This window comes from Mycteria americana, chromosome Z (assembly GCF_035582795.1).
Source record: "Mycteria americana isolate JAX WOST 10 ecotype Jacksonville Zoo and Gardens chromosome Z, USCA_MyAme_1.0, whole genome shotgun sequence".
NCBI classification, from domain to species: Eukaryota; Metazoa; Chordata; class Aves; order Ciconiiformes; family Ciconiidae; genus Mycteria; species Mycteria americana.
The window spans coordinates 5,642,092-5,668,708 of NC_134396.1; the positions used below are offsets into that span (position 1 = coordinate 5,642,092).

The following is a 26,617-nucleotide window of genomic DNA, read 5'->3' on the forward strand; positions in this document are numbered from 1 at the left end:
AGGGAACACTGTATTTACTTCCAGTGTAAATTTTTCTACTTACAGCATTTTCCATACTACTGCCTAAGAGAAGAAACATACAGCAGATACACAACAAACTTACTTAACAGGTCTTTCCTTCTTTACACATGCCAGAACAAGCCAAATCACAACATTTAGACTTTGGAAGCTCCATATAGCCAACCATGGAGCAATTCCCATCCCCAAGGAAAAGGCTGGCAGCTTGCTTTCATGCCTGGCATTCTCCAAACACCTTATTCCTACATTTTGGTTCCAGCAGATTATCACTAGCTGGACAAACTAAAAGAGGCTGCTGTGGAGATGTCACTGGCATCTAAATAAGAAGACACGACTGGCAGATAGGGCCATCTGCCATACTTCCAATCACAAGCAGGACCCACCAAGTACTATACAGCAGGGGAATGGCAAACAAAGAAGTGAGAGACTCTCTTAGAGGAAGCAAGGAGACATGAGTGAAGGGGAAGAAACCCCTGAAGAACTTCTTGCATATTTTTCTCCCAGTACCCTTGTTCCCAGAATGGAATTCATTTATTCGAAGTAGCACTACAGGAATACACCCCAATTCAACTCTTAAAATAACAGCCACCAAAACAGCAATGTGCATCCAAACGTGTTCTGGGACTGTATGATTCCGTGTCAGGGATCACTGCTGAATCACTGAGCCCACAGTTTCAGGTGGTCACGAGTGCAACTGAAGAAAAGCTTACATCTCCCCTTTCCTTAAGTACATTTCTGCACTGCTACATACTTAGTCACTTACAATAATCAAAACCCACTTCCATTTGAAGATAAACAATTTTCTTGGTCACAGGTATACCACAAGGGAATAGAAAGACTGGGTCATTTTTCTGGGCTATAGGAATGAATTGTGTAGAACAGTAGCTTTGCAGAGCTCTGGTAACTACAGAGTAACAAATTGTTAATAACCAACCAACTTCACAAATTGGGAGATAGAGAAGCAGATAAAAATCCCTCTTATAAGCTTAGCAATACATTTTATTCTCCATTACTTTAGAACAAAATATTATAAAAATGTTTTAAAGTAAAGATTCCTTTATCCCTAAACCCCTTCTAAGGAAAACACCAAGTAGTCCAACATCCTGATGCAGGCTTGCCATATCCATAGGAGAGGAAAGTCTAAACAGCAGTATTAGACCACTTTGACAGAGCACATTACCACTGAAGTACTGTTATGTTACCTGCACAGAACTGTTCAACCTGGGACAGATGATAAAATGATAACATGTGGGTCAGCATGGAAAAGGGATCTCACAATAACTTGAAACGCTTCTTGGCATGTAGCAGGAGAAAAGAGATCATGCTGAATTCCCCAAAACTGAAGCAAATTTGGAACAGATAAAATGCCATTAGTGGATTTTATGCCACAGTGAGTGGACCAGGTTAAGAATATAAGTGACACTGAGTAAGTACGAGAGCTCTTTCTTAGGCTTCATATAATGGTGATATCCTGCAATAAGGAGAACAGTTACATTTGAGCAGAATTCAGCCACCATTCCGCTTTTCAGTGACAAACTTGCCACATGTGTCAGAGCAGACACAGGTCTGCCCAGAGAGGTACCACCTGGAGCATCTCCCACCCACTGCCATATGAACAGAACTGGTCACACAGCCACCAATTAAACATTCACAGAGGGCTGCCCTGACAGTGGCTGGGCACAGAGGGAAGAACTGAGGTGGGGGAAACCTTTCAAAAATCTTGGGCACAGGCAGCAGACTTGACCCAGCTTCCTACAGATCGCCAGGGTATGGAGCAACCACCAGGTTTGGTGTGTATATCTGTCACTGCTAAGAAACAGCGGTATTCTGCAACAGCTGGACTTTGGGAGGGGGAATAAATAAACAAACTGTGCTTCATGACTTTGTACTGCATTGCTGTTGCCTGGGAAGCAGACAATGACAGCACTTCTTGTAAACGCTGATGCCCATCAGGACTGAGGCAACCCTCTGACCAGCTGGAGACAGCCAAAGCATGATCTGTCCACAGTGCTACGCAAGGCCCATATGGCCAGGAGCTTACCAGGTACATGTGTACAGATCGTTCTCAGTTTCCACACTCATGTTTTTCCACCCTTCTGCCATCCCACTAATGCTGGTATAGCCTTTGAAGATAAAAGTATTACCAGAAGCAAGTGTCCATTGACAGCTCTACACTGTAAACAAGTGTCAAGGAAACAAAGCCTTAATGATGCTCTGTCATCTAAAAATACTATAAACAATGTCTGTGTTACTGATGAATAAAAGAGGGCCTTGTTCCTAATGAAGAGGATAGACTATCAGAGAAAAATTCATTTCCCAGCTCTATAGGACTTGGTGCATAAACCCAGGGTATTCATTCAACTTCACTGAGCTTTGCTCCCTCCCAGCCCAACTGAGGGGACAAGCTGACATTACTGCTGCGACACAAGGGATCTCACGACTAACACACAACTGAGAATTAAGGCATTAGTATTTGGAAAAGTTCATTAAAATCTTTTGCAAAAAGGCACTGTGGAAACACAAAGCATTATTAGAAGTGTGCCCTAAATAGCGTGCCAAGACAAATCCAAATATTATTTCCACTGAGAGAGACAAAAACGAAACTACTTTCTCCCTTTACTTCCTCTTGGAAACTTTCCTGCACCTAAGAGATTTCACGTCTGCTCTCTTCCCAAGTACCACAGTTTCATCCATTTCTGGTGTTCCAGTAGTGACTTCCTCCTCTCAGCTTTCCTCCTCCAACTGTGACCCAAAATAAACAGCGAGGTCTGTCCCACTCTTCCCATGTTAACAGTCTCATGCATTATTCTACAAGATCCAGAAGTGCAAAACACTTAACTAGACAACTGACCCAGAGAAGAAGACACAGAGCCTACAGCATCATGTTCTTCAACCTGTTAAGAAGGTCATGACCTAAGAAAGGGAAACAAGGATATCACAAGGTGTTAGGAAAAAAAAAATGGATTTGGAAATTACAACTTAGTTCCTCCAGATCTCTGCTAGTTTGTCCTCTTTATCCTCTTGTCCGATTCTGCCCAAATCCCTTAATGAACCATTCGTTCCCATTTGTTTCCAAATATATTTCTGAAATTAGAGATATATTTACATTTTTAAAAAAGAACAATGTCATACAATGACTGTCCTGCCCATTCTTATATCTCAAATCTGTCACTCTGTTATTCCCCTTGCAGGCCATTTCAGGAACATATAAATACATAGGGAAATGAAATTTGTAAGACATCAGCATACTTTGTTTTCAAAACAACTAAGGAAATGCTGCATTTCCTAAGTATGATGACATTCTAGCTGAAAAAGCAACATACTGTCAACCTAGAGAAGCACTGATGGCAAAAAGCCACTTCCCACATTTTGCAAGTGTCACTCTTCTTTTTCAATCATTTGTCAATATGATTTAATCAAACAGATGCCCCTCTGAAAACCATATCTTCTCAGCACCATCCACTTGATTTATGCAGAAGAAATTTGATTCTGAAGAGTGTCATAAATAAAAACTAATAGTAAGTTTGCTACATGAGCAATGCCCACGTAATGCCAATGGAAGCAGGAATATATTTCAATGTAAAAACACAAGGGAGATAAAAATCCATTTCTAGGTTTTCTATACTTTCAGTGCTGTGTGAGAGTGATCTTTATGACAGAACACAAATATACACCACACATCTTTGTTTTGTTCTTATACACTGCTATTATCCTGGAAATTCAGGAACTTTCAAATATGGACCAAATAGACTTCACACAAGAGGAAGTCATTCCAGAAAGAGGACTAAAACTAGGATTCCCCTCCCTCAGGCACCTTTAGGATTTTATTTTGCCCCACTTCAGGTCAAAATTTTTTTTTTGGGGGGAGGGGGGGGGAGGGAGGCGGGGAGAGACACACGACAGTGTTGCAAAAGATGACATATTCTTAAGCAAGTCACTTGGACAAAATTACAAGAGAACATTTCAACCATTTCCCACTAAAAATGTCAACAAAAGGGATATTCCAGTAGCACATATTTATTTAATCAAATCAGTATTTTCCAGTATTATAAATTTTTTGACCAGCTCCTATCATTAAGAAAGTAAAAAATTAGCAGTTTAGGGATCACGCACTTTCCTGTCACTCATTACCATGGTAAATTGGTGCCTCATTTAGCTTATTAAAGACCATCTCAACAAAAAAAGCACAGTATATTTATCATTTTATAACATACCTGAGCTGTCAAGCCAAAACAGCATCAGGAAAGGAACATCACTAATATTCCTGTTCCCTGTATCTGAAAGCTAAGATATTGAGTCTTACCAGCTCTTGGTTTATGAGGCTTGAGCACATCAGCACTCTGCCAACTTGCAGTGGTGGGCTGAGGAGCTAAGTTTTATCAGGATCCATTTACCAAAGCACACACTCAGAGTGTGGTCCTGACCAAGGCTGTCACAGGTGAGGACCCATGCAGCAGCCACTGCTGCCAAAGCATATTCTGGGAAGCTGGCACCTTTTAACCGCACTGTTTTATCTTCCTCTTACTTCCTATCTCAGCCCCAAGGATCCGTTCCAACTTGCCCTGTGCAATTCATTATTTCATATAACGCTTTTTATCAAGTAGTTTAGAAGTAATCTCCTACACTAAACAAGCTTACAATTTCTCCTTATGGGATAGGTTTTTAGTATCTCAAATAATTTGTTCTACTTCCATGGTGTTTACCTATTCTCAGTTCTCCTTCCCTCCCTCATAAGAATAAACAGAAAAATTATTTTCAATGGACAACACAACCCAGGAAGGAGGAAAAAAAAAAAAAAAAAAAAGAAAAGAAAAAGGCAGAAAATAGACATTGATGCTGAAGAGTAAAAAACTGAGGGTCTCTTTTTCATCATATCTCCTTTTCCTTACTGACCCTGTATGACCACAATGTGCTTCAGGGCAGTTTTGATAAGCTGGTCCCCACTGGAAGAATTACTTAGAAAACCCCTGATCTTCAGGCAGGTGGGACTGAACCTTCTGACCTCAAGCAAAGGTCTGTTTATCTAGGCAACATGCCAAAAGTGTTATCAGCACTTGTGTAAGATTCCAGAGTTTCCCATTTCATCTACATCACAGCTGTCTTCATATTACTTTTCGTACATTGCCAGGATACTTCTGTAACCCACTGATTTTCCAAAGCTTCTGAAAGCTTCATACTTCTCAATAGCAAGGAACGTACTTCAATACTGACAGGCCGGCAGGGAAAGGATGTACTTTACAGACACTCACCTTAGTGTTGAATTCAGGCTCAAGAGTGAAACATCAGTCGCTAGCCTGTTGCGGACTGAGCTGTGTTGGCCAAAAGGCATCACTGCACTGCTCTACGCACTTTCAAATGCTATCATTTGTCACTCAAGGATCAAGGTTCTAGAGCACATGCATGCTGCACACACTTCATCACTTCTGCCTGCATGCTCCACAAACCCTTTGCATTTTGCCTCTCACAGATTACATGTGCCATTTTACACAGCTCCCTACAGCAGCCCCTTCACATTCAGGCAGTTTGTCTCTTCTTCCCCTCCCTGACAAGACAGGTTCAGCCTTACCTCTAGAACTAGAAACCTAAGCTATGGTAGTGCTAAAAAACAAAGCACAGCAAATATAAGGTTTCCACCTCCTTGTCTCAGTCTGAATCACAAGCATTTGAGAAATGCAAGACTTCAAGCTCCAGCCCTAGAAGTGCTCTTGGGAATAAGGGATGCCTAGAGGTGGTTCAGGTTTGAATTTAAAGCTCTGGCTAAGGCTGTATCTACCGTATCATTTATTTCTGAAGTTGCAGTGCAGTTCTGAAGCAAATCTCCCAGTTTTCCCAACCTATGATCTGTTGGTTTGATTTGCAGAGCAGTTTCAGTGCACCTGAGCTACATTCCTTTTAGACGAAACTAAAACAGAAGCTCACATCCAGATGCATAGCAAAGGCACTCCAACTACTAATGGGATCATAGAATCACAGAATCATTTAGATTGGAAAAGACCTTTAAGATCAAGTCCAACCACCAGTAACCTACCACTGCCAAGTCCACCACAAAACCATGTCCCTAAGCACCACATTTACATGTCTTTTTAATACCTCCAGGGATGGTGACTCAAGCACTTCCCTGGGCAGCCTGTTCCAATGCTTGACAAACCTTTCAGTGAAGAAATTTTTCCTAATATCCAGGTCTAAACCTCCTCTGGCACAACTTGAGGCCATCTCCTCTCATCCTATCACTTGTTACTCAAAGCAAAGCAATGACTGGCTATTTGGATGGCTTCGAGCTGTATGAATGATAGAGATGTGCAGTCGAGACCACCAGAAAAAAAATCTAGCAAAAAGTAAACTCCAAGGGGCCTCAGCATCAACTTTTGGCCTTCCGATTCTGTCTTCCAAAAATCCAAATGATATCCATGGTATTAAACTGATTCTTCCAGAGCATTATGTCAGTAAGGTATCACATTGGCTCATCCAGTTTCTTATCAGGCATATTCATACACCAATGCTCTAGCTCAGTTCTAATGACACCAAAATTAGTCCAGAATCCCAGTAAAGGTCACATCACTTACCAGGCCATTGCAAGTGCTGATCGCTGCTGTCCCACTCCCGGAACCCGGCTGCAACACTGTGCCAATGAAGTGGCAAGGAACTCCTGAGCGAGTTGTAATCTTCGCACTAGTGTGGTTGCCACGTCTCCTTTCTACTATGTAGTTATGGGAAAGAAATCCCACGTGGACAGTCAAGTTAAAAAACAGATCCTTCTCTTCGTAGTTAATTTTATAATATACCACATTTTCCTTTTGGCTGAGATCTCTCTTCTTCCTTGTGTTTGAGATGTGATGGTGTAAATTAAAAGAAAGAAAATGCCCACTTGCATCTACTCTTGCTGGATCAACCACGTGGTATTCTGGTAATGTCTTGATAAATTGCTCTGAGAAGAAGGGGAAAAAAAAGAAGTAAAACTAGGGTGAGTGCTAGCCTGTTCAGATCTCTCAGGATTTAAAGGGAAACTCGAAACTGATAGCAATTCACCACACCATCCTACGGACGCAAAGGCAGGCAGTGCACAGACCATCTGCAATACAATCCTTATTTGGGCTTTCTACTCTCCCATTATAACACTCAATTTAGAAGCTAAACATTCTTATTTTCAAATATTTTGTCACCATTCATATAAAGGATTGACTGTCACACACACACCCCACTTCCCAATCCCACAAGAGCTGGGAACTGTCTCTGTCTTAGGTCCCCAGCACACTACGCTCTGATCAAGGACATCATCCTCTCACACATCCAGAAAGCTGATCCCCTGAAGCAGGACACAGAGGCTTACAAATACACACGGGTGAAGAGAACACTACTAACTGGCTTGATAGGCTGTAGCAATAGCACCTCAGTAGCATCAGCTTTAGCAGATGTTGCAGCAGAGGAGGGAATTTTGAAGAAGGGTTTGAAGGGGAATGAAGTAACCATGCCCTTTTGCATAAGGCGTTCCAACCAAGGTAAGATTGGACACCTTGTCCCTTGTCAGGATCTAGCAGGGGAAAAAAGCGTTACTGGCATTCTTGCCTGCTGCTCTGATATAGAACAAACAACACCTATTCCCCATTTTATTATTTTTTAAATTGGTGTAAAACTCAAAAGCCCCAAGCAACTAACATAAATCCATGTAAAACACAGTCCCTAAGAACTCATACCCTATGGGCCAGATCTTCCACTGGCATACTTGACTTCAGCCCAAGAAATCACACTCTGAACGTACTCCATTGAAAAGAAATTGTGAGGATACATCATTCCAGTTCCTTTTTCCCCAGCACTGTTCTTCATTCCCAAAGTCCCAGCTACTTATACATGAAGCAATTACACCTCATTCATTAATTAAGCTGGTTAACAAAGCAATTAGCCTGCTCCAGGTACTTCCAGAGCAATTTACTCCTCCCTAGGACTGGTAAGACAATCCTTCTAGAGATACTTCTCTCCACTGCCTGCACCTTCAAAGCCCCACAGGATAAATCATGCCCAGACAGACAGCTGTCTGGATTCAGCCCCTTTGGAAAGGAACATATCTCCTTTGTCCTCATTAGCTGCAGTATGAGACGGGCCTGCTTGTGCTTCCTCAGGCCATGAACCCCAAACAAACCCAAACCCAAAACAAAACACAGAAAACCCCCACTTCCCGGCACATATACAAAGCTACATGAGAAATCTGGCCTTGTGTCAGTAGCATCTTTATTTCAGAAGCAAGCTTATTCTCATACACAACAGATTTATTTGAACACAAGCCTTCCCACCAGCCTACAATGACTTTGTGCCTTTGCAGGACAAGCCACAGCAGTGGGTTTTTATATCTCCACAATGGCAACACAGAGACTAACACCTACCACAAGTTCTGAGAGACATCTCCTGCCCTTGTCCACATAAGCACAGTGGGGACTAAGACATTGAAAACTCAGTCCACACCTTCATGCCTGCAGTCTACATAGCCTATAGATAACACAAAAGGTGCCAGCTGCCTGACAATTTAGCAGCTGAAGCTACACCGAGGTCCCCCCTTCCTCACACTCCAGAGTGAAGCAAAAATTGGGCAGGGGGAAGAGAAGAGAAACACCCAAAAATATAGCTTACCTGCAGAAGCTGAATTGTAAGACTTCTGGGAGTCCCACATCCCATATTGTGCTAGCAAAGACAGACTACCAGAGAACACTGCAAGACCAGGACCCCATTTCTCTGGTTTTCAGCACAACTCATGAAATAATCAAATTAAATGCCTGAAGGAAAACTTAATCATTTGCTGTCACTGTGCGATTTGTCTCTGCTTGCTGTCTTGAGCTTAATTTGTTGTGGCTTAAGCGTTAAGCTCCATGCAAGACCAAAGACTTGCGGTTTTGGACTTCAAACTATTTGAGGAAGCTTTTTATTTCACCACTACAGCAATTAGTGTGTAGAGGTTAAGGCAAATTAGACATCATCATTAGTAAAAAGGAAAATAAAGCCTAAGCATCTGGTGGCAACAGGATTATCAAAGCAGAGAAGTCTAACTTCTTCCACCCACTCCTTAAACACTCGTTTCTGAATGCTAGTCACTGGAGAGGGGAATTATGCTGCAATAATAATATACTGCACAGAAATGAATTACTAAAAAGTTTCCAAAAGACCAGAGGGAACAAGATTACAACAGAACAAAGTTTAACAAGATGAGGCTAAAGATAATTTCTGCAAGTAATCTTTATCAGTTTTGTCTAGACTGTCGGGTAGAGGTTAGCAAAGACAATCCTACCAATAACAGAATAATTTACTGAGCTCCACATTAAGCCCAACATCCCATTTGACCCTTCTAGCTGGAGAGGAGTCTAAAACAAAGTCAGGAGGTACAATTTTGGTGACACCTTTCTGCCCTTCTAGGAAAGAGTAGCACTCAAGTAGAAGGCAAACAAAATAACTTAATACATGCAACCCACACTGCACAAGAATAAGGGTTGTGTTCTTTAACACTGACTGCCTCAATTTTCCTAAAGTAATAACAAATTCATATTAAAACACCACAGGTTCCCATAAAACTTAGTGTCAGCAAACATTAAATGGAGGGAATCTATCCCAGTGCCACTGACAAGCTTTGGAGCTGGCACGTCACAGCATCCTCCTTGGCCACCTAGAATGCTCCCCACTCCAAGGAAGCCCTGCCTGTTGAGTGGAACTGCTCAGGATTTGTAGGCCAGGAAAGGGAAGACTTCCCTGGTCGGCTTGTGTAGCTCCAGAGAATGCTCTGTCTTTCCACAACTGCAGCCTGAGCACGCCAGCTTGCATCAGTGCCACAAGCAAGACCAAAACATCACACTGAGCAGGACACGTTCAAGTCAGTACTTTGCCTTGCAATCACGGTGTTTGCACAGGCCCTTCTGGGCACATGGGATGAGCAAGGTTCAGGCCCTTCACACTTGTTTGACAAGTCTAAGAACTGTTTAAGTTGTTGGAGAAACCTTCCTTGCAGACCCTCCCAATTCTGCATCATTGAAAACATCTCAATAATACTCAAGATAATACTCAAAACCACTGCTGTCTGTTCTGCTCCTCTGTGGATTCAAACTCGCCACACGTGGCAGAGAATTGCCTGCCTTAAGAATGGCTGTACAAAGTGAATAAACTAGGATAAATAGAGAAACATACACGGTCTGTCAGGCATAGGCAGGAAATTTCTTTTAGACAGATAACATGTTTTCTGACAAAATTCCTTTAAAACGTGACACATCATCATTTGCCATTGTTTCATCTCCCTCTCTGTAGTTCATCTACATCTGCCCCTCAGACCCTCTGCTTCTTTTCAAACGATTCCTTGAGATAGTAAATAGCGTTGGTCATCTCTGAAGGAAGGGTCTTCTTGAGCTAAAGAAAGGCTCTGTACCCAGGAAACACCTTGAGCTCTGAAGCCCCATGGCAGGGAGCAGGCCTTCAATATTCAGCAAGGGCATCCTTAAATGTCCCATCTGCCACACTCATTGTGGATGTGGAGAGAGCACAACACTTAATAGTCACTTCTGCTATGCAAGATACAAATTTTAGTCTTTCACGCTTAGCACTGCATTCAATCTTCCTTCACAAAAAATTAGCCAAATTTTGAACTGTCCCTTTACACAAAGCTATTTGCAAACTCTTGGAAAAAACTAGGTTTTTCATGCCTAGAAAGTTAAATTAATTCTACATTCATTTCCAAATGCCTGACAATTAAACAGCTTAAATACTACGTGCTAACACAGCCATCCCTGTTCTGTCCCATGTAGAGCCACAGAAATGCAATGATTATTTGCATTCACTTTACATGAATCCAGCAGGAACTAACTTCAGGATAACTGTTCACTTTTCAGGCTGCTTGCTTAACCACTTTTCCTCTCCACGATCTCTGAGGGGCACAGATTTTCTCCTCTGTGTTCAAGCTCTCCCACTGACAGCACCACAGCTGTTGATTACATCAGGAAAGTTTTCAGGAAGGAAAATTTCCTCCTACACTTTTGGGTCTTCTACCACGAGGCAGAGTCTTCCAGCTAATCATAATTTTTCTCTCTTGGGAGCTGCTTCTCTGATTGTCCTTAAACAGGCAAAAGGATAAAATTCCTGAGTTACACGCCCCCAGGGAGGTGGGCAGCCAGTACCAACTGGGGAAATGAAGTTAATCCACCTGGGGGAGCAGCCTCAAGATACTCCTCACACAGATGAAGCCTCGCTTTTAATTTACCATCCTCACTGAATATGAACAACTCACAGTGAGTTTTATACCCTGATAACACCAATCCTTCTGTAGTTTGTGCTATTGCAGTACAGAACTGATCATTTGTCTAAAAAAAAAATAAAGAATCAGGACAGTGAACTTTTTCAGTTTAGTAGTACAAAACGATTCTGGTATTTAGAGAGATGCCTCTTAACGAGGTAGATGAGCAAACAGCAGGGTTTATCAATACCTTCATCTCCGCAGTGCAACTGAATGACTTCCAAAAAGCAGCAGGAAGGCACAGCCAGAGCTGTGCGCTCTCACTGCAAAACTCTGAAGCCTGGAGCAGCCCGTGCCAGGAGGCGCTGAGGGCAGCGCTGGGCGCTGCACCCCGCAAGAGCCCGGCCAGTCCCGCTAACACCAGACCGGGGACGGCGGGGCGCCGAAACAGCGAGGCTCGCCGCCTCTCCCGCCCCAGCAGCGCCAGGGAGCCGCGACTCGACCGGCTGGAAGCACACCCGCGGCGAGGCTGCTCGGCGGGGAGGCGGCGGCGGGAAGCCGCTCTCCCTCACGCCGTGCCCGGGGAACTCCCTGCACCCCAGCCCGCCCGCCGCCACTGACCTTGCCTCCCGTCGGGGAAAAGCGAGCCGCCGGCCGGGGGGGCCCTGCCCAGGCAGGACGCTTGGACGTGAAGGACGAGGAGCCAGAAGGAGACGTGTGCCGCCCGGCTCCGCGGGACACATGGCATGGTGCGGGCGGGGAGCGCCGAGCGGGGCGCCGCGACCGCCGACGCCTAGCCGGGCCGCGGCATGGCCGGGCGGCGGGGCAGCGGCGGAGCGGCCTCCCGGACACAGGGGCCGCTCCCCACACGGTCTGCGCGGGGCCGTCCCGGTGTCTGGTTTCTGCCGGCGGAGGAAGGAGGGCTGTGGGGAGGCAGCCGCTCTCGGGAGCCCCCGCCTCGGAGCCGCCGGGGTTAACGCGCCGGAGCGAACCGGGCCGGGCCAGCGGGGAGGGGAAGAGAGGCCGCCAGCGGGGGCTGCCGCCCCCCCACTCCGCCCTCCTCAGCGGCAAAGGTGGGGCGTTAGCCCCGGCAGCCTTCGCGGAGGGCCGTTCCGCACAAGGCAGCCTTCCCTACCCCGGCCCCACACCGCGGGTCTCCGCTGGGGGGGCCGGGGAAGGAGCCCGCCGCGGCCTCGCAGCCCCGCACCCGCCCAGGGAGAGGCTCCCCCTCGGCTTGTGGCGAAAGCGCTCGAAGCACGCGGGTGCTCAGGGCGTTTTCCGCCACTTCCCGCCGCAGCGGCAAGGGTCGGTGGGGGCCTCGCCCCGCCTGAGGCGCCCGGAGGGCGGGCGGGAGCCCAAGGCCCCTCAAGGGCCCGGCCGGGGCCCTGGCCCGCGCCCAGCCAGAGCCTGGATTCCAGGTTGTCTCCCCTGGGTGCTGAGCCATTCCTGTGTTTTAACAGTGCGCTGCCACGGTGGGGTTACTTCTGAATGTCCTCCCTTTGTAGGGAGAGTTTCTGATTGCCTTGGTGCCTATATTTTTAAGCGCGTGCCATGTACTCTCTGCCAAGGATCCCCTCACTTGGCCTCTGCCACCACCCAGCCACCTCTACCCAAGTGCCACAGGTGGGTGCTCAGGGCACAGCTTCGGTGCCGTCCTGTCCTTGAGACCTGGGCTGAGTTCCTTGTCCGTTTCAATAGCCCTCTGCTTAAAATTGACTGTACCATGTGTTTCTTGGATCGTTTCGTGGCAATCTATGTTTAATTACGCTCGTTCCTCTGCTCAGACTTTCCCAAAGGCGAATGGCTGTCACAAATCAGCTGCCTTAACTGCGAGAACTGTGAACCTCAAACTCCAGAGAATGAAAATGCAAGAAAGAGTTAAAACTCCAAGGATTTCTGAATCAGATAGAAATGTGGCTTCTCCCAGGCTTGAGACATGATAACTCTGGAAACAGAACATATTTATAAAGAGTGATATTTGATTTATGAGTCATAATGTGCTCTCTTCTAGCTAATGGAATGACACAGACTAAGCAAAAGAGGATGAATTTATGTAATATTTAATATCCAACAACACTTGCCAAGAGAAGATTTGTCATTGCAAGGTATTTAATATAGCCGTCTGTATCTTCTGCATATGAATAACATTATTTCTCCTGTTACAGTGACAAGTTTCCTGGTGTGCCTGCCATTAGGATTCTTTGGATAGTCTAGTCACATCGTGGGCACTAGACTGTTCTGTGACATTGGATATTGTAGCCTGCTTAGCTCTGTATCAGTACTTCCCTGAAACTGATTTAAAGCTAAGTGTGACCTGAAATTGAGGTAATGTCTGTAATACTTAACACTTTAAAAACACTTGACAATTGTTACATAGAACAAGCTACACAATTCGCCGTGAATATTTTAAAATAATTAAATTGGAGAATAAGGAAGTACCTACAGTAGATGGAATAAAAAGGAAAAGGACTGTAAAATGAGCAGAACAGGCTCAGAGCGCTGGAAAGAAGGGGTGAAAGTTCAAGGGATGGGCATATGTTTACAAAGTACTGGTTTAACAAACTTCTTGAAGGCAATCAGAAAAACAGCCCTTCTGTGAGAGGCACATAACTATTTTCTTCAATTTCCAGTCATCTTTTTGGGTAGGTGTTCACTGTGGCTGATGTGAGGCAACTAGTATTTCATTCAGGATTCCGTCTTGGTTTCTTCCTCAGCAAGAAAAGTTAATTCCCGTTGTCCTAATTCTCTCCAAGCATGAGATGTTTTTCCTTCTGCCCTTTCCTGAGACTACAGAGTTTCTCATTCTGGACTAACTCTCTGAACCTGTTACTCCTGCCTGTTTTCTTCCTTGTTATCTCTTCTCCAGACAGCATCACGAGACAAAGAAAAAAGTCAGGAAATGATAGAGAAATAAAAGCTTTAGGAACTCAAGAGGGTTTGTGGGAATTTGGGTGTTTTGTTTTGATTTGATTTTTTTTTACATGACCAAAAATTGTAGATGCAAAAGTCATACAGAATGGAGAAAGAGAACTGTGGGAATCTGATCCGAAACTTCTATAATTCCCTGGGCTTTGTGCCAGCGTGCACATACACAGAAGAAATGATTCACTGGGCGTAGTGTCAGAAAATACCCTGGGGGACAGTAGGGTTCCTGCTTAAGGGATGCTGTGGCTATAGCTGACACAGTCACACACAGTTAAAACGTGAAGCAATGGCACAAGTAGAAAGCACTTTCCTGCTGTGAGGACATACTGAGGCCAGCTATTTAAGTGAATGGAATTTATGGCACTGTGTCTTCCTGGTACAGACCTGATTTAGGATAGCATTTGTGGACTATTAAAATAAGATGCCTATATACTAAACTATTTGGTCACTCACAAAGAATTTCAAGAATCTAATGATAAGGAATTAATTAGTGGTTTCCTGTTCCGAAACAGACATAACCTGAGGTTTTGGAGACTTCTGTGAACATAAGGGCATTTTTTTTGGTAACACAACCTCAACTATAAAAAGAAAATTAAAACAATACCACATCAGTTGTGTTCTTGTGACAGCAAAGGTATTGCAGTTCAGTAACTGCAGCTCAACCCAGAAAAGCCTGTACAGTTATTGAAAGGAGGTCAGAAAAAAACGAGATACACAATCAATTGAAAATCCAGGCACAATCAATATCTGAGTTCTTTTAAATTTAAGTGGACCTCCAGGCCAGAAGTAAAAGAAATGTGTGTATAGGAATTTATATGCTTGTGTAAATGTGTACAGAGAGACAGAAAAGCAGAGGTTATAAGCAGTGAGGAACTGCAACATAAATTACATGATTTGACATTGAGGAATTGCTACAAAATGAAGCCCAGCTGAAGACAGTCTGGAAATTTTGCTTAACTGGGAATGAGATTCTCCTGCCCAAAGTTTAAAGATCTAAAAGGCATGTAATACACGCTTGTTTGTCTGCTCCTCCAGTCAGCAGGGAGAGAAGATATCTCTGGAGGATAATGCATCCCTTTTCTGTCACATACAAGATGAAATGCTGTCCAGACCTGACTATCTATTAACTACACAGGCAGGTTAACCATTTGCTTGGACTAGAAATGTTAAGAAGATGAATCGCACGTGGTGGGCCATGTTAGAGGTACTGAATATTAGCAGAGAGATGAACTGAAAGAGAATGACTCTGCATCCCGAAGACTCTGTGGAGTTTGCTGGGTAGTTATTGTGCATCCACTGAATTTTTTTCTGAGACAGATTTAGATGGAAGTTTGTGAGTACTTTTTTTTTTATCTTATTCCTTCTTTCTCATTTAGAGATCCAGCCTCTTAACACAACTAACTATTGGTAATTGAATCAGAGATACCGTTGGATCTCTCAACTTCCATTTCAATTATAGTCTTTAAAGATTTTTGGAATTTCTTAAGTTACTCATGCAAAAAAATATTTGCTGACTTTCCACTTGTGGTATGTCTGTGGGCAGATTCAAGTAACAGAATGAAGCAAACTCTAAAGTAGTCAGTGCTTCTATTACATTTTTGGGGATGCTCACATTCAGATTCCTGATCAGTGTTCAAACGTGGATTGTTATTTGTAATTAGTGAACTGATTCACAAAATGATTATTTTGTGCTTGGACTATGTGAATTTAAAAGCTCATTTGGTCTTACTATCCATATTAACAGTTTTAAAGCATGTTTCTGGAGCAACAGTTCACTTTGAAATTAACTGTTTATGAAAATTAGTGCCAGGAAAATATGTTTTCAGTGATCTACCTAGAAAGCAAATGAGGAAAGGATATGAACATGATGAAAGTAATTTTTTTAAATTAAAATTTATATCTGTATTCAAATAACACTTTCTGGAGAACATGTCTGTGGTCCATGAAGCATACCAATTATATTTTCCTCTGGGTTTGATGATTGTGTCACCTAACTGAGATTTTGTAATGAAAACCTGTATAGATTTCTTTCTACACTTTTAAGAAAAGAATTGCCATGGAAGTCTTCCTATGATGAATACACACAAAGTCACACCAAACCTTCACTCTCAGGATGGAGAAAGTGGAGTTGTAAAATCCAGTTCAAAATGTGTTAACAGTTATTGTCTGAGTATAGTCAAAAGCATGAGTCTGTAGTCGTGACCTCATAAAAAGCCAAGAGGAGACCATATGGGTTCCAGAAACTAGAAATTAGAAAATAAACAAATATGAGAAGTCCTTTTTTTCCTATTTCTCTTTCATTCTCCTGCTCCAAAAATTTGTTTTAATGGGAAGAAAATGCCATAAAAAATTATTCATAAAATAGAATTCTATAGCAAGAATGCAACATTTAAGAATAATATAAAGCCCATCTAAGTAACACATATTAATAACTCTTTTTAATGAAATCTGTTTGAGCTTTACTATTACTGCTCTTTTCTTCAGTATGTTGAATAGAAAAAGATAAAAAATTCCTTTGCTGCTACAAAAATGCCCCAAGAAATAGTCCCATGTTTCTGTATTTAAAATAGTGTTACTTTCAATATTTGAAAAATCTGCTTTAAGCTACAAAAATGGCTTTCATATTGAAAACAGAACCCCATCTCCCTTGCCAAAACATTTCAGAACAGTGTACAGCTGGCTCAGTCACTATTGTAATCATAATCTACCCTTTGTTTGTGTACAAGGTCTGTAAAGGAAGTGAAAATGATAGGGATCCTTTGGGGTAAATTGTAGGAAAATTATCATTTTCAGCAAATGTTTATTTGGCATATTTATCTGAAACATTTTTAAAGGCTATTGAGAAATACTTGCAGGGACACTTTTATCTCTGATACAGTGTAGTCGAAATCAATGGGCAGTTTCTGTTGGTGGTCTGAACGGGTGCAAGCTTTTTAAGTTTACTCTACAGACTGATGCTATCTGAAGGCAAACTAGCAAACTTAGCTCCATAGATTATTTTAGCATAATAGTATATAAACCCCAAAAAGCCTCTTACAAAACTCTACAGGATCTCTTTGAGATTTCCAAAGTAAACAAATCAGCCACTATTTCCCCATTATCACCAGAACACTTCCTGAAAGCCTATGCACATCAAGTTTACTACAGTTTTCAAAAAGATTTAGTCAGTAACACAAATCACACTGACACTTTGATAAAGAGAAAACCCCAGAAAGTTACATATTAGCAACAAGCCTTTGGCAGCATTGGTGAAATAAATAATGATCAAATAGAAGACAGTATTTTCCAGAATAATAGTGCATAGGTAATGTATCTGATGAATTTTGCAATACTTTTTCAAACTAGCTGATGGCTTTTTTAACATTTTTCCAGCTATGGAAATGTTCTGATGGTGTGACAAATAAATTATTCAGTGAATATTTATTTTATTATTCTTCTAGGTGTAGCAAGTTCCCTTACCTGCCCCTAAAACTTCTTCTCTGAGGTGAAGAATGACAAAAAAAAAAAGACAAACCACCCAAGACTGAAAAGGACTTTGTCTGGTGGTCAGAATATGAGCAAAAAACCTGGACAAGTGTTTCACATTTGCAGCCCTGAGTTCAAAATCCACTACCAGTGTTCCTTTGAGGTACCTCAGTTCACACTCTGTTGCTTTCTCTGGGTGGCTAACAAAAAAAGCAATATATCTTCAGACATTATTTCCCTCTCCCTCCCCTTTCTTCATCTTTATTACTGTTCAGCCTCTGCTGTATATCAACAAGATGTGCTGAGCAGGGCAATATTGAAATGGTAGAAGAAATTATTTAGTGCAAGACACAGTTTCTGCAATTTTTTCCAGTGAAATATTTAAAATAGGGTATGGAGGTAGCAATGTGATCAGAATGGGGCAGAATTCAATCTGGAAAAAATCCATTTCTGCACTGTCCATCCTGCTAATGATTTACCAAGTGAACGTGTCAGGTCTCTGCATGGCTCAATTACAGATGATTTTTTTCCTGGTGAGCTAATAGTGGAAGGACTAAGTAGAGAGGAAAAATTGAACAAGAACTTGATTATTTCAAACATTTTACTAACCTTCATTTTGGATAAGTGCTGACACTAGTGCTAAGGCAGCCGGTGCTGCTGGGGGCTGGGAGGCACTTCACCTCCTGTACCGTTTGCAGAACCTCTGCAGTGGTGCGGCTCTGATTAAAACTTGGCATTTTTTGCTTTGCTTCTTTATATGGTTGTTGCACTACTGATGTTGAAGGATCCTTGGCTTTCTCTCCTGGCTGTACTGTTTTACAGTTGGCTGTGCAACACTGATGCTGCTGATGGGGTTGTTAGGTTTCACTTTACTTGGAGTGAGAGAATTTGAGAAACTGTTGCCATTCAGCAGACTAAGGGATGCAACTTAAAGCCCTACTATTGAAAACGTCTCCTGAATGCAACCCCAGTCAGTGATTAAGAGGTATGGAAGCCTAGAAAAAATTCCATGATTTGCAGAAAGTGGGGAAGAAATGTCAGGACTCCATTTTTCAAGGCCTGCTGCAGTCAGCCTTTTGAAGGCCCATTATTTCAATTGTTTTGTTTCCTTCTAGTACCAATGTATTTAGTGTAGCAAGTGATCTAGAGGCTAAGCCATCCCAGACCATTGCATTGCTAATTCCAGTAAGTTGTACCCTCATTATATGCAATATGAACGATGTATAAAACTTTCTAATTACTGTTGCTCCCCTTTAGCACTCCCATGATCTGGCTGAGACTTTTACAGGCTCAGTGTAGATACAAACCAGAGTGAGGAGTGGACTGCTGGCAACAACTCACACACACAGCGATGTCTTTGCAAGAATTTCAATAAGATAAATCAGTTTAAAGACCACGGAGAAATAATTTACTTTTTAAAACTTTCCTTAATCTCCCCCAGATGGCTGGTTTACAGTGCTTTATTTAGGTATATCTAGAATCTATTTCGTTTTCGAAATGTGCACTTACTTTAATTTAAAAGCAGAATGGGAGAAGGAAAGCCTCGGTTCCTATTCCCATCAGTTGCTTTCTGTTTCTGCTGCAAACTTGGTGGGAAAGCGAGTTTCGGGCGCGGCGCAAGGCAGGGACGGGGCGGGCTGCAGCCGCCGAGCTCCCCGGGCCGGTGCCGGCCGCCGCCGCTTCCCGGCGCGCCGGGGCCCCCTGCGGGCGGGCGGCTGCCGGGAGCTCGCGGCCGCCCCGCTGCCTGCCCGGGAAGCGGCTTCTGCCCGCCGCGGGTCTTGCCCGCTTTTGCCTTCGCCCAAGCACTGCGTGCTGCCGGCAGCCGGACTTCACAGCTTCGTTGACCGTGCCGTTCGTTCTAAAACTGGGGACAGCCACCCTCTTCCGATGTCCCGAAAAAAGGACAGGTGTTCGTCGGTCCCTGTCCTGAATGTGGCCATTCTGGAGACGGAGAAGCACGTCCAGGGTTGGTGCCGAGCCTTCTCAGGCAGCAAAGCGCAGGTTGTTTCGGGCTGGCCCCGCAGCTGAGCGGAGGTGCGACGCCCCCAGCACTTCCCAAGCGCAGGGGGGCGGGCGGGGGTTTTCCTTCGGAGCTGGCCCGCTGGGCGGACTTGTTGGCAAGGGGCACCGCCTCGGGTCGGGCACTTGCCAAACTCAGCCCACGGAAACGCGCCGCCCGGTGGGTTCACACGCACGGCTCCCGGCCGGGCGGGCGGAAGAGGAGGGAGGCCAGCAGCGGGGGCGAAGCCGCCGTGATGCCGCGGGGCGGGGGGGGCCGGGGGCGCGGCCGCCCGCGCTCAGCACCCGGGAGAGCTCCGCCGCTGCACCGCGCATGCCCCGGCCCCGCCGGCGCGGATATAACCGCGGCGCGGCGCGGGAGCGGCGTCAGCTGCGCGGAGCCGCCGAGCCGGAGCGACCCCGTCCCGTCCCGTCCCGTCCCGTCCCGTCCCGTCCCGTCCCGTCCCGTCCCGTCCCGTCCCGTCCCGTCCCGTCCCGTCCCGTCCCCGCTCCGGCTGCCCGCCCGCCGCACAGGCTGCTGCTGGCTCGGGGGTCTGGGGAAAGGCTCCCGCGGACCCGTCGCCCTCCCTAGCATGGGATGGGCGAGCCCTGCGAGCGCGGTGCCTGCTCGCCAGCCGCCAGCATGAAGGAAGGAGCGGACTGGGAGGCCTGGGACGCGCCGCTGGGTTTCCTGGAGGGCGCCCAGATGGGCAACAGGAGCAATGTGTCCTTCCTGCAGCTCTTGAAGAACATCAACCTGGAGCGAGCCGACGGGATGCAAGGGGACAGCTCCGACGTGGTGCGGATTGTCATCTCCCTGGTGTACTCCGTGGTGTGCGCCCTGGGGCTGGTGGGCAACCTGCTGGTGCTCTACCTGATGAAAAGCAAACAAGGCTGGAGAAAGTCCTCCATCAACCTCTTTGTGACCAGCCTGGCAGTGACTGACTTCCAATTTGTGCTGACCTTGCCGTTCTGGGCAGTGGAGAACGCGCTGGACTTCAACTGGCTCTTCGGCAAGGCGATGTGTAAGATTGTCTCATATGTGACAGCCATGAATATGTACGCCAGTGTCTTCTTTCTCACTGCCATGAGTGTGGCTCGATACCGCTCTGTGGCTTCAGCCTTGAAGAATCGACGGCGAGGTGACCCACTGGGTGGCTGCTGCTCTGCCAAGTGGCTTTGTGCACTCATCTGGCTGTCAGCTATCCTCGCTTCCCTGCCTCACGCCATTTTTTCCACCACTGCCACCGTCTTTGATGACGTGCTCTGCCTCGTCAAGTTCCCTGAGGGCCGAGGCAGCAATGCCCAGTTCTGGCTGGGTCTGTACCACATCCAGAAGGTGCTGCTGGGCTTCGTGGTGCCGCTGGCCATCATCAGCCTCTGCTACTTGCTCCTGGTGCGCTTCATCAGTGAGAAGCATGTTGGCAGCACCTGCAGCGGCCCCAGCACCAAGCGCCGCTCCAAAGTGACTAAGTCAGTGTCCATCGTGGTGCTGTCTTTCTTCTTGTGCTGGCTGCCTAACCAAGCGCTCACAGTGTGGGGCATCCTCATCAAACTCAACGTCGTGCACTTCAGCACCGAGTACTTCCTCTCCCAAGTGTACCTCTTCCCCATCAGCGTGTGCCTGGCACACTCCAACAGCTGCCTCAATCCCATCCTCTACTGCCTCATGCGCAGGGAGTTTCGCAAGGCACTGAAGAGCCTCCTCTGGAGGATCACCTCACCTTCCCTCACCACCATGCGCCCTTTCACCGACACCACCAAGCCCGAGCAGGAGGAGCAGGCCCTGCACGCCTTGGTGCCTGTCCACCCCATCACTGCTTCTTCCCCTGCTGCAACCATCCCGCCGGAGCTGCCCTACTACCCCCCTGGGGTGGTGATGTACAGCAGCCACTATGATCTGCTGCCCGCTAGCTCCATGGAGCAGCGCTGCTGAGATGGGCAGGGGGCTCTGGGGGGTGGGACTGTGAGGTCTGTGCAAGATGTGGCCCCAGCATATTGAATGCCTGGTAGGGACAAGGGGAGGAGCGATGGGTAAAGGAGGGCTTCTGTGTGAGAGATGCTCTTTTGGGGTTGTGTCTGCTCTCAGAAGCTTGTTAATGGAAACAGTTGTCTTGAAAATGTCCCCCAGACTGGAGAACAGGAGTAGAAGGAGGCAGTGGAGGTGCATTGGGGATTGGGGTGTCTCTAGGGGATGCTTTTTAGTGCTTGTACCTGTTCTGGGGAAGAGGAACTGGGGAGGGTGATGGGACTCCATCCAGGGAGGATGCAGGATGTTCAGGGCACCATAGGGAGGAGAGGGGCTGGATGGGATGGAGTGAGGCTGGGAGGCCTCAGCTGTGTCCCCCCAACCTGGAGGTGCAAGCAGCAAGGGGCCAGCAGCCCTCCCACCCCTGTGTGTGTGTTGGTGGTGGGGGTCTGCTTTCTCGCTGCTTTGTGGCATTCTAAATTATGCCAACCCGGCTGTGGTCACTGCTCCCTGGGCTCCAGTGAGGACACAGGGATCAGGCAACCTATGTCTTATTTCATACCTGCCCTGGTGGTAACAGCCAGGATAAGTGGGTACAAGGCTCCTACTTGTTCAGGCTTGGCCCCTTTCCCCTCCCTTCGGGACCCAGGAAAGAGAGGGGACAAGGAGCACCATAGTCCCCGCTGGATCTGTGCAGGATCTGCTTTTTGAGCTCCCCCCATCCCCTCTGCTTCTGCCAGGATACAGAACAACCCAGACAGCCACGGAGAAACCCAAGGACAGGACTTGCAGCTTCATGGAGAGGTGTTGCTTTGCCTGGGTTTGGAGGGGAGGGTGTGAACCCCCCAACATTGTGTTCCCCAGCCTCTCTCCAGGCTGCTGTGGGGGAAACCCACAGCCCCAAACCATGTGTGGCAAGGCAGGCGTCTCTCCCAGGGCACTGAGGCTGCAGGCTTTGTTCTTGCTGTGCTTCAGACTGTTTGTATTTCACTCCAGGAAATCAGCACAACTGTAAATAAAGAAAGGGAAAAAGAAACAAATCGTAGCCACTTCAAACTGCTTGCTCTGGGATATTTCTGGGTTCAGCTAAAATCAAACACAAAGGTTTTTGTTCTGCTGAAGTGTTTGTTAAGGGTCTGCACTGATACTTGCCAGTGTTTCAATTAACTCCAGTTCAATTCCTCTGGTGTGAGCAGCCCTAAAGCCTGCAGTTCAGTGCTCTCGCACCCTGGAGAAGGGCAGGGACAATGCCTGTTCTTGCCTGTGTTCCAGAGAAACATCTGGGAAATAATTTGATGTTGATCTGAAATGAACTTTTAAGGCCATGAAGAAAGTGTCATTTTAAGCTGTGAAACTTTTTATGGTGATGTTATATATTTACTTTTTAAAATATTTTTTAAATTATGAGGAAAAGATAATTTTAAATGGAAAGGTCAAAAATACTTCTTTTAAAAGATGGAAAAATGCAACAGTTCTGGTTTTGTTGTCAAAACACAAGGTCTTTAATCTCCAATACTGCATAGGGGATCAATATATAAATACAATATTCAAAAATCCCTCTGTATTTCCAGTCCCTTCCTCTGCAGCCTAACTCCAACATCTGCCTGACTCTGCTAAAAAAGCATTTCTGCAGAGGGTTGTTTGTCACCTCTAAGTATTGATGTGGAGCAAACTTGCTGTTTCTGTCTGGAGAAAAATGCAGTGCCATTAGTGGCAATTATGCTTTGCAGACTCTGTTAGGTTTACTGTACATGTTGGTAACTCCTGTTGTAAAATTCAGGTCTGCTCTGGAAGCAGCTGGTTCTGCTACTTGCAAGGAGAACCTGTTGTTCTGTTTTTTCAAGGCAGAAGAGACTTCTGCTACAGCCTTGGGTGCTTGCTAACTGGGAAGATACAGGTGCCTGGAGAAGAACAGCAAAAGTGAGCTGGCAGCTGATGGACATACTTACACAGATGCAAAGACTCTGAAGAAATCAGATATATCCACAGAAGAACTTGAGCATCTAAGTACTGTACAACTGCCCCTCTAAGTTCCTAAATCCTGACTTGGCTGCCAGTTGAACTCTGTAGGTACTTAAAGTTTTTTCTAGTAAAATTTTTTTGTGCCTAGAAGTCTGCTCCTGAGCATGCCTAAATCTGCTTAAATCTGTAGCATTTATCTCTGTGCTTCATGGGAGCTTCATGGGGATATCTCAGTCAGGACTGGCCACAGCGTGTATCCTAAGCAAGGGAAGCAGCTCTGCATCCCGACACAGAACACCCTGTGCCAGGACACACTAAGTTAGGAGGGGCTGTAAACTTAACTCATTCCCCCCATCCCTTTGCATCTATGTCTAGATATGCTTCTCCTGTCCCACCTACAATGCATGTGCAGATTATGCTCCTTCCTCCTCCCTTTTGAAACACTAAATAAGTGGGTAGAGCTTTTGCCCACAACCTAGGAAACTCAGCTTCCCCGCTTCCGCATCCCTGGGGAATGACTGAATCTCTGGGCTACTCTGTGAATGTGCTGGAATGCTCTGGCTTGAAACAGTTCCCTGTTGCATGAGTTGCTCACCGTTGCTGGGTCATAAAGGGAAAGCAAGCCCTTGAACACTACTTTGGAGCATAGAGGTTAGGGTATGAGCCTCAAAGAGGAAGTGCCAAGATTTTTTTCCTTGTAAATATAGACGAGAAATTGGATCCAGATCTGGATTCTAGGTCTCCTCTTTCCAAGAGCAATGGTTAACTTGCTCCCAGGTTCTGGTTCAATTAAAGTCTCAGTATGACATGCAAGACCCTGAGAGCTTTCTAGACCTATAAATCTAGCAGCCTAATGTGTCAAGGGATTTGCGAGAAATGCATTTGGGTCTCACATGTTCTGGGAGAAAACTCTAATGCCTGTGCTAGCAGATGAAGAAAGCTACACTGTTGTGTGAGAAAAAGATACCATAAACAGTTAACGCCAGAGTTCAGAGAGATCTAACTGTGTCTCTATAGGCCAGGAGAAGGTACCTAAACTAAGAAGAGGGGATGAATCTCAAAAACAGACTCTCTTCTTAGTGTTTGCTTTTGAACAACATAGTTTCTTGCTTGGCTTGCTGGAATTTTAATCCCTGTCCTGATGCTTAAATGTTCTTGTGTGTTACATAAAAAGTTATCCAGGTGTCTAAAGCATAACTATGAATTTCAGTAGATAATAAATTGCCTAAGACATCCTCTGTGGTGCTCAGCATGACAAAACCCATGTGCTTTTGTGGATGCCAATGTACACATAATTTTATGCCAGCAAAACAACACAGTGAAATAGAAGATGTTCAGAACAACCCATAGTTAGCCCAGAATACTAGCGAGATACCATGCTCAGAGGAAGCCCCAGGTATCTGATCACTAAAGACATGAAAACATTACATTTGGCAAATCAGCCAAATAGGAAAATACCTTGGGTGTGTAGGGACTGGACTATGGACTTAGAGGGCGGCTCTCTCTTAAGCCACTGATCCAGCAGGTGTGGGTCATGAATCTGCTGTTCAAAAGAGGCACAACCCATCCACAATTGGCCAAATGTCGGTTTAGGCCATACCGGCAGTTCAGGCTGTGCGGGTCGGTGTGTGTCCAGCATGGCCAAAGAGCACTGCTCTAGCTCTGCATGAGCAGAGAGAAATTTTGCTTCACGTGTGCTGCAAGTCCCAACTATCAGTGCATGAAATGTGGGCTCTGTGTTGTACGGGCAGGAGCAGCAGCCTGGGCACTGCAAGGAAGGGGCAGTTGCTCTGAGTGTGCATGCAGCTTCAGGCGTGTGGCCCGAGCAGAGGGTCTTTCCAGCTCCAGCTTTGAGACTACATGTTAACAACAACAAGTCCTACTGGGTATCCACGGGTTTCCTAAGTAATCAGTACAACATTCTTCAAAAACTCTGTTTCCTCCAAATGTTCACGTCTTCATTTGTAAAAATCGCCTTTTCATGGACTAAAATAAACACAGGTGAAGGACACAAAACAATACTTACAGAGTTTTTTAAAAGATTTTTGTGACCGATCTCCTCCTGTTGAAGATTCCTGGTGGAGTGCTGGTAGAGAGGTGCACATTGCTACAGAATGATGGGGACCCGAAGGTGCAGGCTGACATCTAGTGACAAACTGAAAGAACCTTTAAAGCCCAGATATTCTCATTAGGCACTGACTTTGCCTAAGGACTTTTAAATCTCTCCTCCCCCCCTCAAATAAGTAACCAAGCTCTTAATGTAATAACAACATCCAATTGCATTTCCAGGTTTCCCTTTGAAATGCCTCTTCAGTAGAAATATTGCTTCACTTTCTCTTTGAGTTATTTTGGCGCTCACTTTAGCAGTAAAAAAAATCCAGTCCCCTTCATTCCGGTTCATGACTGCCTGCTTTAAAACTTGATTATTCAATTGAGTGCCTGTGCAGAAGCTCTGATCTAATCGGTATCCTTGAGCTTGAGCAGGCCTAGGTATGGGTGCAGTGCAGCTCAAGGACATTAAATTGGGAGCTTGGATCTCCAATTTTTAGTGAGGGTTATGTCTCTCCTGCTTCAAAAGAGAATTCTGATTCATCCATTCAGAAGGTGTTATTGAAAATATGTTTTTGTCATGATTAAGCAGTTATAAGATTCTCCTCCAGGTACATTTTCAGCATCAGTCAGTGCAGCAGCAGTTGAAAAAGTCTGCAAGAAAAGGCTGGGCAGCCAGTTAACTCGTTTCTTTGCTCTTTAGCATCTGGTGACATGCCTTAGACGTGTTCCCTAGTTGCAGGGAGTTCTTTTCCTTAGAACCGTCTCTTCCAAATCCTACACATATGTGCAGATTTCTCAGCCTATGTTTGTGCATAGCCTCAGAGGCCTTCCCAAAACCTTACCTGTAAAATACAGACTCACAGGACGCCTGAGCAAATTGGGCCAAAAAAACACCTACAGAGAGAAACAATTTATTTAGTTGTGCAAGTTTTTTGAAACCTTGACGTACCTGCCTGGGGAGTGCTAACAGAAAGTTAAGATGACTGACTGCAGACTATTATTCAGTGTGGGAAATAACAAAATAAAGGTAGCTC

The 26,617-nt window shown here is 45.3% G+C and overlaps 2 protein-coding genes across 9 annotated transcripts in view; one reads left to right on the plus strand and one right to left on the minus strand.

Annotated features, from left to right (window-relative positions):
• Positions 1–12,470, minus strand: part of ADAMTS12 (ADAM metallopeptidase with thrombospondin type 1 motif 12) — a 172,252-nt gene extending 159,782 nt beyond the window's left edge. For 3 of the 5 annotated variants that reach the window (XM_075527124.1, XM_075527123.1, XM_075527125.1), the window contains exon 1: positions 6,582–6,711. Coding sequence is in view for 2 of the 5 variants with exons in the window: in XM_075527122.1 (XP_075383237.1) it covers positions 6,582–6,943; positions 11,834–11,960 (489 nt within the window). In the remaining 3 variants the exon portion in view is untranslated. Of the gene's footprint in view, positions 1–6,581; positions 6,944–11,833 lie in introns of those variants that run through there. The other 2 variants (XM_075527122.1, XM_075527121.1) reach the window with 1 other exon arrangement.
• RXFP3 (relaxin family peptide receptor 3) lies at positions 11,350–25,710 on the plus strand. Of its 4 annotated transcripts, XM_075527129.1 has the most exons (4): positions 11,350–12,083; positions 13,224–13,317; positions 17,578–17,765; positions 20,340–25,710. In XM_075527129.1, the coding sequence occupies exons 3-4, from the start codon at positions 17,691–17,693 to the stop codon at positions 21,534–21,536; spliced, it is 1,272 nt and encodes a 423-aa protein (XP_075383244.1). In that variant the 5' UTR covers positions 11,350–12,083; positions 13,224–13,317; positions 17,578–17,690; the 3' UTR covers positions 21,537–25,710. The 4 variants fall into 4 exon arrangements, 2 of the variants coding, with proteins under 2 accessions (XP_075383244.1, XP_075383243.1); XR_012779005.1 differs by lacking the exons at positions 13,224–13,317; positions 17,578–17,765; positions 20,340–25,710 and adding an exon at positions 13,009–13,194; XR_012779006.1 differs by lacking the exons at positions 13,224–13,317; positions 17,578–17,765; positions 20,340–25,710 and adding an exon at positions 13,009–13,194 and having other exon boundaries at positions 11,350–11,961.
• The last annotated feature ends 907 nt before the right edge of the window (positions 25,711–26,617 follow it).